This window comes from Molothrus ater, chromosome 16 (assembly GCF_012460135.2).
Source record: "Molothrus ater isolate BHLD 08-10-18 breed brown headed cowbird chromosome 16, BPBGC_Mater_1.1, whole genome shotgun sequence".
Taxonomy (NCBI): domain Eukaryota; kingdom Metazoa; phylum Chordata; class Aves; order Passeriformes; family Icteridae; genus Molothrus; species Molothrus ater.
In genome coordinates, this window is record NC_050493.2 from 890,483 (window position 1) to 910,531 (window position 20,049).

The 20,049-nt window shown below is 65.6% G+C and overlaps 1 protein-coding gene across 1 annotated transcript; it reads right to left on the minus strand.

Moving 5' to 3' along the window:
- Window positions 1–13,009: 13,009 nt before the first annotated feature.
- AQP8 (aquaporin 8) lies at window positions 13,010–19,492 on the minus strand. Its single transcript, XM_036392590.1, has 5 exons — window positions 19,281–19,492; window positions 16,373–16,499; window positions 15,360–15,574; window positions 13,369–13,503; window positions 13,010–13,052 (listed from the first exon to the last, which is right to left on the minus strand). Exons 1-5 carry the CDS (start codon window positions 19,490–19,492, stop codon window positions 13,010–13,012), a joined length of 732 nt encoding a protein of 243 aa, XP_036248483.1.
- Window positions 19,493–20,049: the final 557 nt, after the last annotated feature.

The following is a 20,049-nucleotide window of genomic DNA, read 5'->3' on the forward strand; positions in this document are numbered from 1 at the left end:
CTGGCAAGGGGCAGCTGGAGCAGCCACGGGGAAATGTGGCAGCGGCGAGCCCGGCGTGAGCTGCGGGGTCGGGGCAGGGGCCGGGACTCGAACCGCGCCAGGAAATCCCGCAGCCCCAGCAACGGGGCCCGGGGGCTCGGGTGACAGCGAGCGGTGGGGATGGGCTGTGCTGGACAGCGCCAGCCCCCGGCCTCAGCCCCGCCAGAGCCAGCCCCAAGGGCCAGCAAAGGGACACAAACCCAAAGGCCAGCAAAGGGACACAATCCCAAAGCCACAGCCAGCCCCAAGGGCCAGCAAAGGGACACAACCCCAAAGGCCAGCAAAGGGACACAAACCCAAAGCCACAGCCAGCCCCAAGGGCCAGCAAAGGGACACAAACCCAAAGGCCAGCAAAGGGACACAAACCCCAAGGACCAGCAAAGGGACACAACCCCAAAGCCAAGCGGAATTTCCCCATTTCCTGGGAAAGCTCTGCCGCACACGTGCAGGAGGGAGCCCCTGGCTGTGCGGGAGCCGCAGTCCCGGTCCCCTCCTGCGGGCGCTGCAGCCTCCAGCCCGCGCTGATGGGGGGATGCTGCTGCCCTGCTGCCCGCACCGGCCTCCTCTGGAGGGTTCAAAAAGCTGGAGAACAGATTCCTCTCTTTTTTTTTTTTTAATCTCTTTTTTCTTCGGGACCCAAATCCGCCGCAGGAAACAGGTGGAGGAAAAGTCCGGCTCTAATTAAATATAAAGGTGCCTGAGCAGCACTCGGCAGCCTCCACATCCGTTTGTCCTCTTGCCCTCACCCAGCAGGCCAGGAGGGATCCCGGAGAGGGGACAGGGATCCTGGAGAGGGGACAGGGATCCTGGAGAGGGGACAGGGATCCTGGGGCAGGGACAGGGATCCTGGAGAGGGGACAGGGATCCTGGAATAGGGACAGGGATCCTGGAGAGGGGACAGGGATCCTGGAGAGGGGACAGGGATCCTGGAGCAAGGACAGGGATCCTGGAGAGGGGACAGGGATCCTGGGGCAGGGACACGGATCCTGGAGCAAGGACAGGGATCCTGGAGAGGGGACAGGGATCCTGGGGCAGGGACAGGGATCCTGGAGAGGGGACAGGGATCCTGGAATAGGGACAGGGATCCTGGAGAGGGGACAGGGATCCTGGAGAGGGGACAGGGATCCTGGAGCAAGGACAGGGATCCTGGAGAGGGGACAGGGATCCTGGAGAGGGGACAGGGATCCTGGAACAGGGACAGGGATCCTGGAGAGGGGACAGGGATCCTGGGGCAGGGACACGGATCCTGGAACAGGGACAGGGATCTTCTTAGGCAGGAAATCCTGCTCCCTGCAGACTCTGCAGGATCTCGTCGCTGCTCACAGCAGCTGCTCCTCAGCCCCCGCTCGCTCAGAGGCTCTTGGGGATCCCTGGGGGCAGCAGAGCCGCGGTCAAACCCCGCGGGACAAAGGGCCCGGGGGCAGAGCCGCAGCTGGAGCCGCAGCTGGAGCCGAGGCTGGAGCCGAGGCCGGGGCATCCCCCGGGGCAGCGCTGGGGAGGGAGGGGGCCCTGCCCCGGGTTCCGCGGGGACACTGGGGACAGACGGGGTGACGGGCACCCCCCGCAGCGCGCTGCCATCAGCTGCTCTGGATTTTCCCTTTCTGCTTTCACAGTTTTCGCGTGTTCCACGTCCTCCGTGCAGCGAGGATGGAGCGGGGAGAGAGAGGCTGCGTTCATGTGAGGAGAGGCCCGGCTCCCCACGCACCCACCGGCGGCAGGGGATCCTGCACAGCCGCTGCTGGGCGAGAAAAAGCCCAAACCTTGGAGCCTGAGCTTACAGAAAGCTCTGGAGTGGCCGGAGGGAGGGGACAGCCGCGGGGACACGGGGACAGCACGGGGACATGGGGACAGCCGCGGGGACACGGGGACAGCCTCAGGGACACGGGGACAGCCGCGGGGACACGGGGACAGCACGGGGACACGGGGACAGCCGCGGGGACACGGGGACAGCCGCGGGGACATGGGGACAGCTGCGGGGACATGGGGACAGCAGCAGGGACACGGGGACAGCAGCAGGGACACGGGGACAGCACGGGGACATGGGGACAGCTGCGGGGACATGGGGACAGCCTCAGGGACACGGGGACAGCCGCGGGGACACGGGGACAGCACGGGGACACGGGGACAGCCGCGGGGACACGGGGACAGCCGCGGGGACATGGGGACAGCTGCGGGGACATGGGGACAGCAGCAGGGACACGGGGACAGCAGCAGGGACACGGGGACAGCACGGGGACATGGGGACAGCTGCGGGGACATGGGGACAGCCTCAGGGACACGGGGACAGCCGCGGGGACACGGCCACAGCGCCACCCGGCTGGCACAGCCCCTGCTCCCGTCCTGGATGTGAAAATCCATCATTTCCTTCGCCTCCTCCGCCTTCCCCGGCGGTGCGGATGTGGAGCGTCTGCCCGCTCCGGGAGGCAGGGGAGGGACGGCAGGAGCCGGGCAGGGCTGTCCTGGGGCCATGGGGACACACAGGGGGCTGCAGCTGGCAGTGCCCCCAGAGCACCTCTGCCCAGGGGCAGGAGGGTAAACACGGCGGGCAGAGACGCCCGGGTGCGCTGGGCAGAGGAGGAAACCCGGGCGGAGCAAGCACGGAGCTGCCGTCCCTGGGGGTGCCCTGGGCACGGGGATGCAGCAGCTGGCAGGGAGCTGGCACACGCTGATCTCACGGGACAGGAGCAGATGCAAGGCTGCAGGAAGGAGTTAAACCGGGCTCCCTGCATCCCCCAGCCCCTCCCCAGGCTCGCAGCTCGCCCGGGACTCGCGGGGTGCAAGGGTGCCCTGGGGGTGCAGTTCCCAGGCTGTGAGAGGCAGCAGGGCCGTGCCAGAGGAGTGAAACACTCCCAGCCCACAGCTGCAGTGCCTGCTGTCCGGGCTTTGTGTGAATACACCCTCATTCCTCAGGCCAAGGGCATTTCCCCATCCCTCCTCGCCTCAGGGCACGCTGCAGGTGGATCAGTGGGATGAGGAGCCGGCGCTGTTCCCTGCCTGGGCCCTGCACAGCCCCTGCTCCCTGCCCTGGGGGCACTGCCCAGAGCTGCTCTGAGCCCTGGGAACTGCACAGCCCCTGCTCCCTGCCCTGGGGACACTGCCCAGAGCTGCTCTGAGCCCTGCACAGCCCCTGCTCCCTGCCCTGGGGGCACTGCCCAGAGCTGCTCTGAGCCCTGCACAGCCCCTGCTCCCTGCGCTGGGGACACTGCCCAAAGCTGCTCTGAGCCCTGAGCCCTGCACAGCCCCTGCTCCCTGCCCTGGGGACACTGCCCAGAGCTGCTCTGAGCCCTGAGCTCTGCACAGCCCCTGCTCCCTGCCCTGGGGGCACTGCCCAGAGCCCCACAGGCTCAGGCACTCCGGGCGCTCTCATGGCTCGGCACATGCCAAACATGCTAAGGCTATTTAAATATTTCATATTCCTGGCTGCTGGCTTGCAGGGAGAACAAATTAATTCTGTTTCATGTACCCAGAAACGGCCCACATCAAACCGCCTTCCTGCACAGTTGGTTGAGCAAAGTTTGTGGTGAAATCCTTGGGGTGTTGTTGCTTGGTTCCCAAACCATCTGATCGATAATTGGCTTCCACGTCCTATAAGTCCACGGGAAGTTGTCCTTGTTCCTTCCTATTGATCCAACTTTTTGATTTCCCTCTGTGCTCGCACTGGGTTAGTGCACGGTGAGGTCAGAGTGGTGGCAGGGGCAGGGTGGCACTGCCACCTCCACACCTCTCACCAGGGTGCAAAGGGGAGCTTCAGGCTTGGGACAGCCAGGCAACAGCACGGAGAGCCAAGGACAGCATTAAATTTTTATGCTGGACTCAAAAGCAAGACTCAAACTCAACAGCAACAAGACTGAGCTGAGAGTGATGGGCTGGAGGTGCAAGATGAAGAGAAATCCTGTGGGATCTCCAGGAGAGCTGCAGAGGGGACAGGGGATGGAGGGACAGGACACGGGGAATGGCTTCCACTGCCAGAGGGCAGGGATGGATGGGAGATTGGGAAGGAATTCCTGGCTGGGAGGGTGGGGAGGGGCTGGCACAGGTGCCCAGAGCAGCTGGGGGTGCCCCTGGATCCCTGGCAGTGCCCAAGGCCAGGCTGGGAGCAGCCTGGTGGCACAGCCCAGCTCTGGTGACACAGCCCAGCCCTGGTGGCACAGCCCAGCTCCGGTGGCACAGCCCAGCCCTGGTGGCACAGCCCAGCCCTGGTGGCACAGCCCAGCTCTGGTGGCACAGCCCAGCTCCGGAGGCAGAGCCGAGGGGAAGCAGGAGGGGAGCAGAGCCACCAGTCCCTGCTGTCCCCGGGCCGGGCTGCAGCACCTGCCCCCTCCGGGCTGCACAGGAATTGTGTTTGTGCCATGGCAAACTCCAGCTGCTCTCCCCCAGGAGCTGAATTTCTCTGCAGCTTCCTTCTCCCGAGGGAAGGCTGGTTTTATACCCATCATTCATCACACCGCTCAGAAAATTCATCTCATAATGAATTCTTCACCCAGCCCTTCCAGGAGCCTCATTTAAATAACAACGAGGCTCATTAACGGCGCAGGGCTGATCCCTGAACAATGATTTCTTCATTAAGCTTTGCCTGGGAGGGTTTTCCTCCCAGCCGAGGCAGTAATCCCTTCTCTCGCAGCCGCTCCCTGCTCCTCGCTCACCATCGGGTGCAGCAGGGGCAGGGATGTGCGGGGTGCTCGTTTGGAGAAGCCTGTGACCCGGCTGCCTCAGGCCCTGGGTAGGGAAATCCCAGATGTTCCTGCGATGCCTTTGGCCACCCCCGGCTTATCCGGCCTGGCCGGGGGCCTGCCCTGGGTGCTGAAATCCCTGCGGGCAGACGCTGCACAGGACATCGGGGCTCGCTGGGTGTGTGCCCTGTGGCACCGGGCTCTGCCCTCCCCGGAGCCCCAGCCCGGCTGCCCCGGGCACTTCCCAGCACAAACCAGCCCGGGATGGAGCCCCAGCCCAGGATGGAGCCCCAGCCCAGGATGGAGCCACAGCCCAGGATGGAGCCCCAGCCCGGGATGGAGCCCCAGCCCGGATTGGAGCCCCAGCCCGGATTGGAGCCCCAGCCCGGGATGGAGCCCCAGCCCAGGATGGAGCCCCAGCCCAGGATGGAGCCCCAGCCCAGGATGGAGCCCCAGCCCGGATTGGAGCCCCAGCCCAGGATGGAGCCCCAGCCCAGGATGGAGCCCCAGCCCGGATTGGAGCCCTAGCCCGGATTGGAGCCCCAGCCCGGATTGGAGCCCCAGCCCGGCTGTCCCGGGCACTTCCCAGCACAAACCAGCCCGGGATGGAGCCCAGACCCCGCAGCGCCGGGCCGAGCTCGCTGTTTCTCACCGCCTTTATCTCGTGTTATTTTGCACTGCAGATGATTCCAGCCTGAGGGCGAGCGGGCAGGCGGGAGCTGCGGCCGGGAGCGCCTCAGTCCTGCCTCGCTGTCCCCTGGTGTCCCCCTGGTCACCCTCTCCAGCGCCACATCCAGCGCATCGTGTCCCTTCAGCTCCTCAGCGGGAGGAAAAACTATAAAAAAATATTGCAGGCAGAGGACAACATACCTGTCATGAATTCCAGAAATATTCTGAAAAAAGTTTCATTGAAAAAAAACAAAAAGAACAAAAAGAAAGTCCCCTAGAAAGACTTGGGGCTTCACCAGTTTAGGACTCAAAATAATTTTGGAACGGAAAACACTTGCACGAGGCTTTCCCTGGTCTCTGCTGAAATGACTCGGGCTGGTTTTGCAGCGGTGCCTCGGCTGCTCCTGGGTTCCCCGAGGGCACCCCCGGGGCAGCAGGTGGGAGGACACGGTGTCCCCGGTGTCCTGGGGTGTCCCCGGTGCCCTGAGAGTGTCCCCGGTGTCCTGGGGTGTCCCCGGTGCCCTGAGGGTGTCCCCGGTGCCCTGGGGGTGTCCCCGGTGCCCCGGGGGTGTCCCCGGTGTCCTGGGGTGTCGCCGGTGCCCTGAGAGTGTCCCCGGTGCCCTGGGGGTGTCCCCGGTGCCCTGGGGGTGTCCCCGGTGTCCTGGGGTGTCCCCGGTGTCCTGGGGTGTCCCCGGTGCCCTGAGGGTGTCCCCGGTGCCCTGGGGGTGTCCCCGGTGTCCTGGGGTGTCCCCGGTGCCCTGAGGGTGTCCCCGGTGCCCTGGGGGTGTCCCCGGTGCCCTGGGGTGTCCCCGGGGGTGCCAGGGTCCTGCCGCAGCGCTGGCACCGCCCGGCCCGGCGCAGGGATGGGGAGCGGTGGGGATTTTCTGCAGCAAACCCCAGCGGGGTGTTTTACTCCGCGAGCCGCGAGGTTTATTTATCCCTCCCTCACTCTTGCTCATCTGTGTTTGTCAGCCAGATCGTACCGGTTGCCATCTGCAGGAAGCTGTAAATTGTTCTCTGGCTTTTCCCTCTCGGCTGCGGCTCCTGCGGCTCCTTCCTGCTCCTCGTGGAGCCGGGATCCGCAGCACCGGGACGGGCAGTGCCTGAGCCCGGCCGGAGGTGCGGTCCTACAGGGGCACAGAGCCCCCAGGAGCTTTTGGCGTTTTCCCGTGATGGTGTCCGTGGGGATTTCCTTGGCCATCGGGCCGTGCCCGCCCCCTGGCTGTGCCCAGCCCGGGGCTGCTGAGCCGTGCCCGGGCGGTGCCGTGACCGGGCTGAGCTGTGTCCGAGTTGTGCCGTGCCCAGGTTGTGCCATGCCCAGGTTGTGCCGTGCCCAGGCTGTGCTGTGCCCAGGCTGTGCCGTGCCCAGATTGTGCCGTGCCCAGGTTGTGCCGTGCCCAGGCTGTGCCGTGCCCAGGTTGTGCCGTGCCCAGGCTGTGTTGTGCCCAGGCTGTGCCGTGCCCGGGCTGTGCCCAGGCTGTGCCGTGCCCGGACTGTGCCGTGCCCAAGCTGTGCCGTGCCCAGGTTGTGCCGTGCCCAGATTGTGCCATGCCCGGGCTGTGCCGTGCCCAGGTTGTGCCGTGCCCAGGCTGTGCCATGCTCGGGCTGAGCCGTGCCCAAGCTGTGCCATGCCCGGGCTGTGCCGTGCCCGGGCTGTGCCTTGCCCAGGTTGTGCCGTGCCCAGATTGTGCCGTGCCCAGATTGTGCCCTGTCATTCGGGGATGCGCTGGCACTGACACACGTCAGGGGGCCCGGAGCCCACCCCATTGCCAGCTCCCTCTCTCTATTCCTTCTCTCAGTGTCCCCATGAAAGCCCAGCTGCTCCTGCACCCCCAGGACAGCCCGTGAGATGTCACCCGGGCTCCCCGGGCGTCCTCCCTGCTCCAGAAACGAGGACGGTGAATTCTCCACAATCCCAAATTTTCCTGGCTCGCGTCCATCGGGTCCTGCGAGATCCTTTATTAAGGAACATTTGGATGCTAAGGGCCATCCTGCTTTCCCCCCACCCCACCCCGTTCATTCCAGATGGAATTTCCTCCCCTGAAAGGACTCGCCGGACGGGCAGCAGGTGCTCCAATGTAATTAAATCCCGCTGCTCTTTCCGCTGGAATGGGAGCGCTCCAGGGGAATTCCGGGCCCGTGGCGACCCCCAGTCCCTGGGATCCCCCAGCCGTGGGACCCCCGCCCGTGCCCGGGCTGGCCCCGGGCAGCCGCGCTCCCTCCGCTCCGCCCGGCTCGGGATGTCACCGTTCCCATGGCAACGGGAGTTCTGCAAAAAAAAAAAACAAAAAAAACCAAAACAACAAAAAAACCCCAAACAAACAAAAACCAACCAAAACAAGGAGGAAAGGAGCTGAGGGAAGAGCTCGGGATGGGAGGGGGGCTGGGAGAAGAGCAGCCCTGGGGGCTCAGTCCCCAGAGGCCCCCCCGCCCACAGGGACATCCCGGGGAGGCTCAGGGGGCGCGAAGCACGGCGGGGACCCAGCGCGGAGCCTGCGGCCACGGACCGGCCCCGGCGGGAGGGACCCGGGCCGGGAGCCGTCAGACCGGCAGCACCGCCACGGCTGGGGCAGGGGACAAAAAGGGACAAGGGGACAAGGGGGCAAGGGGACAAGGGGGCAAGGGGACAAAAAGGGACAAGGGGACAAGGGGGCAAGGGGACAAGGGGACAAAAAGGGACAAGGGGACAAGGGGGCAAGGAGACAAGGGGACAAAAAGGGACAAGGGGACAAGGGGACAAGGGGACAAAAAGGGACAAGGGGACAAGGGGACAAGGGGACAAAAAGGGACAAGGGGACAAGGGGACAGCCACCTCCCTGGCACCGCTCCGGAGCCCATGGCGGGGTGAGCGGCCCTGGCAGCTCAGCCTCGCCTGCCAACCCCCCCGGTCTCCTTTTGGAGCCCATAGCAGGATGAGAGGCCCTGGCAGCCCAGCATCTCCTGCCAACCCCCCCGGGTCTCCTTCGGGCCGAGCCGTGCCAGGCCGAGCCGTGCCAGGCCGAGCCGTGCCAGGCCGAGCTGCCCGAGCCTGCGGGCGCTGCCGGGCACGGCGGGGACACGAAGCAGAGGCAGCCCCGAGGCGCCAGCGCCGCCTCCACCAGCAGCCCGAGGGTTCCTCCATCAGCCCCGCGTTCCCTGCTCAGTGTTGATCATTTTGATGGAGCATTTGTTTTAATTTCCCAAATGAGGAAGCAATCTTGTAAATATTGTGCCGTAATTAAAAAGGCTATTTATTGTGCGGCATTCTGGCTGCTGCCAGCGCGGAGCACGAGCAGCGTTCCCCGCCCCGAGCCCTCGCTCCCGCCGGCCCCAGGCAGCCCCAGCCCCGGGGTGACGCTGAGCGCCCGCACCTGCGGCCCCGCCGCTCGCTGGTGACAAACCGGGGGAGCTGCCACCTCCCAGAGCTGAGGAGCACAGCCGGGAGCGACAGCAGCGCCGGCTGCCGCTGAGGATGGCCGGTGTGACCCCGGACTGCCGCGCTCGCCGTATTTGCATGAGCACAAACGAGTTCTCGGAGGCTTTCCCTGCTGTGGTTTCTGTCTGTTATTTCTTCTCCACAAACATTCAAAGTGGCAAAAGCCGAAAAAAAAAAAATAACACTTGCAAATAAACGCCTGTGCAAATCCATTCTAAAACCCCTTTAAAATGTAAATCCTGCGGCTCGAGCAGTGCTGGGCACAGGAAGCCTTCGGTGCTGGATGTCAGCAGGGAGGAGGGGGGCTCTGCTCCCCCTGCGCTGCGGGCAATGGGGGACCCTGGGGTGCCCAGGGGACACCTCTGTGCCAGCCCCTGTCCAGGGAGCCCCAGGGGTGGCCGATGACAGCGAGAGGCAATGAAAGATCAGCGGAGTGAGGAGGATGGGGTGCAATGGAGAAAGCCCCTCTTCCCACATTTCCCTCGCTCTAGGGCCGTACCTGCTCTGCCACAGGGAGCAGAGTGGCACCGACCGGCCGGGCCTGGCATGGGGCTGGCAGTGTCCCCACTGTCCCCAGGAAACACCGCCGAGCCTCTGGCAGGAAGCCCTGGAGCAAAACCCGGTGGGGAGGCTCCTCGGGGCTCTGTGCCCAGCCTGTGGGGCTGCTCCAGCCCAGGGCTTGGACTGGGGAGCACGGCAGGAACAGTGCTGGGCACTGCACCGGGACAGGGGGGTGGCACAGAGCTGGGGACACGGGGACAGAGCTGGGGACACGGGGCAGTGCTGGGGACACGGGGCAGTGATGGGGACACGGGGCAGTGATGGGGACACGGGGCAGTGCTGGGGACACGGGGACAGAGCTGGGGACACGGGGACAGAGCTGGGGACTCGGGGACAGAGCTGGGGACACGGGGCAGTGATGGGGACACGGGGACAGAGCTGGGGACACGGGGCAGTGCTGGGGACACGGGGCAGTGATGGGGACACGGGGCAGTGCTGTGGCACACGGGGCAGTGCTGTGGCACACGGGGCAGTGCTGGGGACACGGGGCACTGCTGTGGGGTTTGCCATGGGACCCAGGGCCACGGCACAGCAGCGAGGGGCGTGTCACGGTGCTGTGGCCATGGCACACCCCTGCGGAGGTGGCACGGTGCCCAGGGACGCTGCCCAGCCCCGGGGCCCGGCCACAGCCCCGCGGGCACAGCCGGGCCGGGCGGGCAGGGGCCCATCCCCACATCCCCACACCCCCACATCCCCACATCCCCACATCCCCACATCCCCACATCCCCACATCCCCACATCCCCACATCCCCACATTCACACATCCCCACATCCCCACATCCCCACATCCCCACATCCCCACATCCCCATCCCGCCGGTGGCGCGGCTGCCGAAGCTTCCCCAGCGCTCCCTCCCCACTCCCACTCCTCCATCCCTCGCTCCCAGCTCCTACATGCAGCTGCCAGCTCACGCGCAGAGCTGGCTCCGCGCGTCATCGCCACCTCCGCTGTCCCCCGGGCGGGCCCACGCAGCCACCCAGCCCCACCCGGCCCCGCCCGGGCCCGGAGCACCCCTGGGAGCCCCCGGCAGCGGCAGCGGGAGCTGCGGGGCTGGCACGGCTCCAGGCGTGAGCTGGGGGTGCGCTCTGCAGCCACTGCGGCTCTGCCTGGTGGGCAACGGGAGCTCAAGGAGTAATTCGGCTCTTCTTTGCAGGCTGTGATTTCTCCAGCTGCAGGAAACCTTTGGAGCTGAGCAACAGAGGAATTCCTAGATGCCCTTCTAATAGTGCCCATCCATCCTAACCCTCCCAGACACGCTCCTGGCACCCCTCCCTGGGCTGCATTGCTCGGGGCTGCTATTTGAGCGCCAGGCTTTGGGGGAACACACTGCCAGAGCCTCCAATCCTGCCAAAGGGAGGGTTAGGAAGGGAAAACGCTGGAGCCGATCCTTTCCCAGGCTGTGGGTGAGGGCTGCCGAGCAGCAGGCGCAGGCAGGAGCTGGCTGTTCGTCTGCAGCACCCTGATTGCTCTCCCTGTGTTCCCAAAGTGCTGGCAGCGGGCACAGCTGGTGGCACCTGGGCCAGCATGTGCCTGCTGTCTGTGCAGCCTCTGGCGTCTCTCCCAAGCGCCCTGAGCTCATCCCAGCTTCCCACCGCGCAGGGGCTGAGTGCTGGTGCCTCTCCAGCCCCTCATCTCAGCAATGGCCATGCTGTGGCTGCCCCTGGCAGCAGGATCCTGCACCCACCTATTCCTGAGCACCATCCCCACCCCTTTCCATCCCAACAGGCACCAGAACCTGGGAAACCCCGGGCAACATCCCAGCAGATCCATGTGCTGATAAAAACACGGTGCAGACCCATGTCCAGGCCTGATGCAAATTTAATTGAATGGGAATGAGATGTATTTTATGTCCTTAAAGCACATTAAGTGCTTGGAAGTTAATTGGTATTTAATTAGCATAAATCAAGCACTTTAATAATACTCAAGGAAAAACAACGTGGTGTTACAGATGCTTTATCAAAAGTCACCCTGACAAATGAAAGAGCAATGTGCCCAGCACACCAGCACACGAGGCTGTGCACGGGCTGTCCCCCTGCTGTCCCTGCTGTCCCCTGCACCCAGGCACTGCAGGCAGTGGCGCCGCTGCCCTGGAGGAACCTGCTGAGCCCCTGGCCTGCACCTCCGGGGAGAGGTGCCTTGAAACCGGGGTGCAGCAGGGAGATGGGGGGTGGGATGGATCTGGGGTGCAGGAGGGAGCCGGGCTGCAGGATGGATTTGGGGTGCAGGGGCTCCAGGGTCCCAGCAGCTCCCACAGTGCAGGATGGATTTGGGGTGCAGGATGGATTTAGGGTGCAGGGTGCAGGATTTGGGTGCAGGGCTCCGGAATGCAGCCGCGGTGCAGCAGGCTGCCCGGTGCAGAGCAGCCGCAGCCAAGCGCGTTTCCTGCGGCCCGAGCATCCTCTCGAAAGGGGAAGGGGGGAGCCCGTCACGCCCGGGGGCCCAGCCCCGCTCCCACCGAGCGCTGTGCCCGAGCAGGGGCGGGGACGCGCTGGGGTCCCCCCAGCACCCCACGGGCTCCCCACGGGCTCCCTTCGGGAGGAAGCAGCGATTCTGCTCCGTGTTTGGTTCGGCATTTTGGTGGCGTTGCCATGACGACCGTCCCGGTGACATCTCCGTGCTATTTGTCTCCTTCTGGGGGCTGCACCATTTTCCTCCCTGAATGAGCAGCTCCGGGTTCCCGCTCACCTGGAGCCTCCCGGGGCTCTCGGCTCCTGCCCAGCCCAGCCAGGGATGCTCCGTTCCCGGCCCTCCCTCACTGCTGCATCTCCGCAGCGCTGTCCTTCTCTAAAAACACATCTCTGTGCGTGCCTGTGCCCTGCGAGGGTCACCTCCCGGCACGGCAGAGTAGAAAACGAGCTGAAAATAGAGAGGCGACATTGGCAGCGCCCTGCCAGCCCCACGGGGACAGCTGGGAACTGCCCTGGCACAGCGAGAGCCGCCAGCCAGAGCGGGAGGAGGCGTCTGCCCTAGCCGGGGGTGCCCAGCCCCGCTGCTGCCGAGGGGAGCAGCCCGAGCCAAGCCCGGCTCCTGCCCGGCCCCTTCCCTCCCCTGCTCACAGCCCCGTCCCTGCCTGGTGCCCCGGGGCAGGGCAGCGTGGGCAGCCGGGGGCTGGGAAAGCAGCAGGCATCTCCCAGGTTATCATTTCCCAAAATGGAGAGTGACTTAGCCCAGGGAACACAAGGGGTGTCTGTCTGGGGATGCTCGCAGCGACACCCGTGTGCCAGGGCAGCCCCCGGGAGGCTGCAGGGTCCCCATGAACCCCCCAGGGCAGGCTGGAGGCTGCAGGGTCCCCATGATCCCCTCAGGGCAGGCTGGAGGCTGCAGGGTCCCCATGAACACCCAGCGGGCACAGGGCTCCTGTGGGTGCCCGGGCACGGCTCTGGCGGTCACAGATGGCACAGGGGCAGTGCCTGGGGCAGCACAGAGCCCGGGGCTGTCAGAGGGTGCTCCTGGTGCCATGGCAGGGCTGGCAGAGCCCCGTTTCCATCCTCCCTCAGCAGCACGGGAACCGTGGCTGGCCCAGGGGTGCCAGGGAGGTGCCCGGGGGGGGCAGGAGGAAGGGAAGGAGCAGGGGCAGGAGGTTCCACGCTGGCTGGGCTGGGCTGGGCTGGGCTGGGCTGCACCCGCTGCCCACGGACCGGGCCCTGTGCCCGCTGTCACTTCAGGAGCAGGCGGGTGGCCTGGTCACCCAGCAGGAACCTTTGGGGAGGAAAAAGAGACAGAAATCCGGGGTCACATTTCTGCCATGGCAAGGCTACAACAGGAACACGGGGACAGCACCAGCCCGAGGCTGATTCACCACACGAGACACGGGTGGAGCAAAGGCACGTGTGAACACAGGCTGGGCCTTTGCTCTCCCTGTCCTCATGGGAAGGAAAAGGGAAAGGAGCCCCCAGCCTTGGACACCCCTCTGGAAAAGCATCAGCTGGGAGCCCTGCCCGGTGGAGGGGGCAGCAGCCCAGGGGCAAAGGGAGGCTCAGGGTGGCAGTGCCAGTGCCATGCAGGTGCCACGTACCTCACCAGCCCCCCGACCAGGAGCGCGGCCAGCATGGGCCCTACCCAGTAGACCCAGTGGTAGTTCCAGCAGTTCGCCACCAGAGCTGGCCCGAAGGCTCGGGCTGGGTTCATGCAGGCTCCGGACACGCCGCCCCTGCAAGGGGAACGCGGTGGCTGCGCCATCCCAGCGGGACACGGAGCAGCACCCTCCCCTCAGTGCTGGCATGGGGGAATGGGGTGGGCAGCACCCTCCCCTCAGTGCTGGGCAATGGGACAATGGGGTGGGCAGCAGAGTCCCCTCAGTGCTGGGCAATGGGGCAATGGGGTGGGCAGCAGAGTCCCCTCAGTGCTGGCATGGGACAATGGGGTGGGCAGCACCCTCCCCTCAGTGCTGGGCAATGGGGCAATGGGGTGGGCAGCAGAGTCCCCTCAGTGCTGGGAGGGACAATGGGGTGGGCAGCAGAGTCCCCTCAGTGCTGGGCAATGGGACAATGGGGTGGGCAGCAGAGTCCCCTCAGTGCTGGGAGGGACAATGGGGTGGGCAGCACCCTCCCCTCAGTGCTGGGCAATGGGGCAATGGGGTGGGCAGCAGAGTCCCCTCAGTGCTGGGCAATGGGGCAATGGGGTGGGCAGCAGAGTCCCCTCAGTGCTGGGATGGGACAATGGGATGGGCAGCAGCATCTCCCTCCCTCGCGGGACCCTTCCCGGGGCTCAGGTGGGCGCTGGGCTGGGGCCGGGGGGCGCAGGCTGTGCCCAGGAAGGCTGCGCGGCACTCAGGGCTCACACACGGGAGCGGGGCAGCAGCAATCGCAGCTTTAGGGTAAATATTTGCCGGGGGGTTTGTGTAAACGCGGCCCGGGGTGCTGCCGGAGCGGGTGGGCGCTGCCTGAAGCCAGCGCTCCATTAACATCGCTAATTGCGTGTGCTCGTTATCCCGGCACGGTGGCATCGGAGCGGGGCCGAGCCTGGCAGCGCTGCCAGCGGCCGCGGGGACACGAGGGACACAGGGCCCTGTTTGCTCAGGGCTTCCCAGGGCAAACACAGCCCGGCAGGCCCGGGGTTCTGTTATCGCCCACGGCAGGGCTCGGGGCTGTGCTGGCTGCGGGGACACGTGCGGGATGAGCTGAGGCTGCTCCTGCTCCTGCTCCAGGCTGAGCCCGGGCTGCTCCTGCCCGGCCAAGCCCGTCAGCTCTCCCAGACTGCCAGAGCGCCCACTGGGCTCATTCCATGGACTTCCCGGTCAGGGGAGGGTCCTTGCTTGTGGCAGGAGTCCTTGCTGTGCTGCAGGAGGGGAGGTCTGTCCCATCCCATCCCATTATCCCATCCCATCCCGTCCCGTCCCGTCCCATCCCAGGTGCAGGAGGTCGGGGTGGGATTTGGGGTGCCCCTATGGAGGGTGCTCAGAGCTGTCCCCAGCCCCACCCCACACCCAGGGTCCCTCCTGAGCCCTGCCCGGTGCCAGCAGCCCCCGAGCGCTGGCCCTGGTGGCTCTGTGGGTCCCGGGGGACAGGGGGACGGGGGCACAGCGGGACAGGGGACAGGGGCACAGGGGCACGGGGGACAGGGGGACAGGGGCACAGGGGACAGGGGGACAGGGGCACGGGGGACAGGGGCACAGGGGCACAGGGGCACGGGGGACAGGGGGACAGGAGCACAGGGGCACAGGGGCACAGGGGCACGGGGGACGGGGGACAGGAGACAGGAGCACGGGGGACAGGGGGACAGGGGTACAGGGGCACAGGGGTACAGGGGCACGGGGGACAGGGGGACAGGGGGACAGGGGCACGGGGGACAGGGGACAGGGGCACAGGGCACAGGGGTACAGGGGGACAGGGGTACAGGGGCACAGGGGCACAGGGGACAGGGGGACAGGAGCACAGGGGACAGGGGCACAGGGGACAGGGGCACGGGGTGACAGGGGCACAGGGGCACAGGGGTACAGGGGGACGGGGCACAGGGGCACAGGGGACAGGGGCACAGGGGCACAGGGGACAGGGGACAGGGTCTCACCCCGCCAGGATGCCGGCGGTGACGGTGAGGCCGGTGCAGAGCGGGGCCAGCGGGGTGCTGGTCCGGCCGTTGATGGCTCCCATGCAGACCACCAGGAGCAGGAAGGAGCTGAGCACGATCTCAGCCCCCAGGACAGCCGGGAGCTGCTCTCGGGCCGTGGGGCCGCCCAGGGCTCCGCCGCTGGCGTTGCCGAAGCGCTCGCTCGGTGCCACCGCCTGCGGGAGAGCCGGCAGTGCCCAGGCTGTGCCCAGGCTGTGACCGGGCTGTGCCCGGGCTGTGCCCCGTGCCAGCAGACGGGCTCGCTGCCTGCCGGGGCGGCGTGGGCGGCTTAAAGAGGAGCTAAACTGCGGGGGAAGAGGCAGCCCCGAGCGCCTGGCACGAACACACCCGACCGAGGAGGCTCCGGGCACCGCGGGGCACCGGGGGCACCGCTCCGGGCAGGGCAGAGCCCCGGCTGCCCGGGGGATGTGTGGGGCCACGCGGTGCTGGGACCGGGCAGCACCGAACCCAAACGGACCCCAGGGCACAGTGCTGGGGGAGCAGGCACGGGAAAAGGGCTGGGGGGGGCACGGGGAAAGGGCTGGGGGAGCACGGGAAAAGGGCTGGGTGTGAGCATGGGGAAAGGGCTGGGGGGGCACGGGGAAAGGGCTGGGGGGGGCACGGGGAAAGGGCTGAGTGTGAGCATGGGGAAAGGGCTGGGGCAGCACGGGAAAAGGGCTGGGTGTGAGCATGGGGAAAGGGCTGGGGGGGCACGGGGAAAGGGCTGGGGGGGCACGGGGAAAGGGCTGGGGGGGCACGGGGAAAGGTCTAGGAGGGCTCGGCAGGGCTGCAGAGGCACCCCGGGTCCTCCTGTACCCCCTTAGAGGGCAGCAGGCTGGGGAGGCCAGGCCAGCTGTGCAGGGCAGGGACAGTCCCCGTGGCCCAGGGACACCCCTGGCTCTGTACCTTTGCCAGGCCAGCTGTGGCCCAGCAGGGACAGTCCCCGTGGCCCAGGGACACCCCCCAGTCCCTACCTTTGCCAGGCCAGCTCCGATGACCCCTCCGCAGAGCTGGCACAGCCAGTAGGGGATGAGCAGGGTGACGTGCAGCCCCCCGAGCAGCCACACGGCCAGGGACACGGCGGGGTTGAAGTGGCCGCCGCTGCCGAGGGCAGAGAGAGGGAGAGGAGCATCAGCGAGGGCTCACCCAGCACGGGGCTCCCTCCCGGGTTCTTGCCACAGCCTGGAGCCACCGGTGCTTTCCCAGTCTGCAGGGGAGCAGGATCCAGCTGTTCCCTCTGTCTGCAAAGCAGCAGCAGCAGGTTGGGCACACAGCCCCTCCTGCAGAGCCACAGGGACAGCTTGAAGGACAGGATTTGGGGATGTGTCACTGTGAGCAGCTCTGCCAGGGCAGCCGTGGGCAGGGGGGCCTGGCCCAGCTGCAGGAATGCATGGCTGGGGCTGGCACCAGCCTGGCAGAGCTGCAGGAATGCAGGGCTGGGCTGGCACCAGCCTGGCAGGACATCCCCCAGCAGAGCAGGGCTGCTGGGCCAGGCCCTCAGTACCAGACCCAAATCCTTCACCTCAAAAAGCACAAGCAAGTCAGACACAGAGACCCTCTAATTAATAGTGATTACCATGAGACACGGGTTAATGAACAGGTTTCATAACTGATCAGCCTGATAATTGCTGGTGATGAGTCAGAGAGTCTGGGAGCCATCAGCACATCTGACTGCTCAGCTGGGAGGGAGCCCCAGGAGAGCAGGGAGCTCGGGGCTGTGCCAGGGCTGGACAGGGCTCCCCTGCCACCACCAGGGCTGGGAGGGAGCCTGGGCTCGGGGGGCCACAAACCCACCTGGGGAGCAGCCTGGATGGGGAACCCGTCCTGGGCAGGGCTCCTCTCCAGCCTCCCTGGGCTCCGTCCTTCCCTGGGCTCAATCCTTCCTTGGGCTCAATCCTTCCCTGGGCTCAATCCTTCCATGGGAAATCCTTCCCTGGGCTCAATCCTTCCATGGGAAATCCTTCCCTGGGCTCAATCCTTCCCTGGGCTCAATCCCTCCCTGGGCTCAATCCCTCCCTGGGCTCAATCCCTCCCTGGGCTCAATCCTTCCTTGGGCTCAATCCTTCCCTGGGCTCAATCCTTCCATGGGAAATCCCTCCCTGGGCTCAATCCTTCTCTGGGCTCAATCCCTCCCTGGGCTCAATCCCTCCCTGGGCTCAATCCTTCCCTGGGCTCAGTCCCTCCCTGGGCTCAATCCCTCCCTGGGCTCAATCCTTCCATGGGCTCAATCCTTCCTTGGGCTCAATCCCTCCCTGGGCTCAGTCCCTCCCTGGGCTCAATCCCTCCCTGGGCTCAATCCCTCCCTGGGCTCAATCCTTCCTTGGGCTCAATCCTTCCCTGGGCTCAATCCCTCCCTGGGCTCAATCCTTCCCTGGGCTCAATCCTTCCTTGGGCTCAGTCCCTCCCTGGGCTCAATCCCTCCCTGGGCTCAATCCCTCCCTGGGCTCAATCCTTCCTTGGGCTCAATCCTTCCCTGGGCTCAATCCTTCCCTGGGCTCAATCCCTCCCTGGGCTCAATCCCTCCCTGGGCTCAATCCTTTCCCTGTAAGGGTGGGCAGGCCCTGGCACAGGCACCCAGGATCCCTGGCAGTGCCCCAGGCCAGGCTGGACAGGGCTTGGAGCAGCCTGGGACAGTGGGAGGTGTCCCTGCCACGGCAGGGGTGGAATTTGGTGGATTTAAGGTCCTCTCTACTCCAAGTCATTTCGGGATTCAGTGTGAACTGCAGCCCCTCACCTGAAGCCCCCAGTGCTGCTGCCCTGTTTCACCATGGCAGGGTTTGTGCAGCAGGACCTGGCACAGGCGCTGTGGGTCAGGAGTTCCCCCTGCACAAACCCCCCCAGGGCTGTTCTCCCTCCTGCCTGCCCCTCCTGCACTGCTGAATTATCCCCCCATGGCTCTGGGCTCCAGGGCCTGCCCCTGGTCCTGGCCCAGCCACCCAGGACAGCCTGAGTCCCATCCCTGGGCTGTGTGCAGCTGACACAGGGAAGGGAATGAAACCCCCAGGGGCTCTTCCAGCATCTTCCTTGGGGATAAATCCATATCTCAGCTCTACACAACAGCTTTTCAATGAGCAGATTTGTCTAAATGCTGCTTTTGAGTAATTGAAATCCTTTTTTTTTTTTCCACCTGAAAATACCCAGAGGAGGAGCACAGTTGGGTCAAAATGTTTTGCTCTGACATCCTTGTGAAAGGAATCATCTCAGCTTCACAGAGAATCACAAAATCATAGACTGCTTTGGGCTGCAAGGGCCCTTAAATATCTCCTAGCTCCAGCTCCCAGAGGAGAATGCTCCCATTCCAGCTTGGCCATTTTTATGAAAAGGGGCTAAAAATGGAAACACTGCAATCCAAAGCCAGCCCCAAACCCACGGTGCTATGGGTGCCACCAAAGATGCCACCACCTCTGCCACCACCCCCAAAGGGCCACGCTGCCCACCAGGAGCTCTGAGGGCAGCGGGAGGGAGCTGGGGGCACCCCCTGCCCTATGTCCCTTACCCGATGCCCCCCAGCCCATGTGCCAGGGGTATCCCCTGCCCTGTGTCCCTTCCCTGATGTCCCCAACCCGTGTGCCAGGGGCACCCCTGCCCTGTGTCCCTTACCTGATGTCCCCAGCCCATGTGCCAGGGGCACCCCCTGCCCTGTGTCCCTTCCCTGATGCCCCCCAGCCCGTGTGCCAGGGGCACCCCTGCCCTGTGTCCCTTCCCTGATGTCCCCAGCCCGTGTGCCAGGGGTATCCCCTGCCCTGTGTCCCTTCCCTGATGTCCCCAGCCCGTGTGCCCTGTGTCCCTTCCCTGATGCCCCCCAGCCCGTGTGCCAGGGGTATCCCCTGCCCTGTGTCCCTTCCCTGATGCCCCCCAGCCCATGTGCCCTGTGTCCCTTACCTGATGTCCCCCAGCACAGCCACAGTGGCAGCCAGGGCCAGCCCGTGTGCCAGGGCGGACTGCAGCCGGCCCGTGCCCCCTGGCTCATCCAGCAGTGCCAGGCAGCCCGTGAAGATGAAGAGGGCAGTGCCCAGCAGCTCGGCCAGGCAGGGCTGCACGTGGCGCTCGTAGCGGGGCGGCCGTGGGGCAGAGGGCTTGGCCTCGGTGTCCATCAGCTCCTGCAGCGGGCACTCAGCCCAGGAGGGCCCTCCACAGCCCGGGGCACAGCTGGGGCACAGCTGGGGCACAGCTGGGCAGGCTGCAGCAGAGCCTGGGTGTGCAGGACCCTCAGCAGGACCCACCCCAGGGCTCCCCCTGAGTCTGACAGGCAGCTCTGCACGGGAGGCTCTAAATACAGATTGGATTTGCATTGCTAAGGAAAAAAAAAAGGGGTCATAAAAGCTGCTGGGCCGGCCCCCAGGGATATCAAAGCTCGTTATCACTGCCAAGCCGTGGTTCAAGGCTTGGGGATTTTTCCCTCGTTTGTCGTTGCTGGCAGTGGGGTGCTGTGCTGTGGTGTGAGGGGTTCTGCCAAGGGTCAGGATGTGGTTCCTGCCCTGCACACCTGGAGTGTGGCACCCGTGCTCAGCCCTGGGCCCTCTGTGCCTGTAGGAGCCGCTGGGACCCAGCCTGGGACTCTGCTGCCAGCCCACAGCCTCAGACTGGCTCAGGTGGGGAGGGAGCCCTGAGAAACTGGAGCTGAAGCTGAGAAACTGCTCAAGAGCTTTGA

Coding starts and splice junctions, on each gene's coding strand:
- AQP8 (XM_036392590.1), bottom strand. CDS start 19,492: ATGGACACCGAGGCCAAGCCCTCTGCCCCACGGCCGCCCCGCTACGAG. Junction 15,575..16,372: donor TCGGAGCTGGCCTGGCAAAG/GTAGGGACTGGG, acceptor GCTCTCCCGCAG/GCGGTGGCACCGAGCGAGCG. Junction 13,053..13,368: donor CTGGTCGGGGGGCTGGTGAG/GTACGTGGCACC, acceptor TCCTCCCCAAAG/GTTCCTGCTGGGTGACCAGG.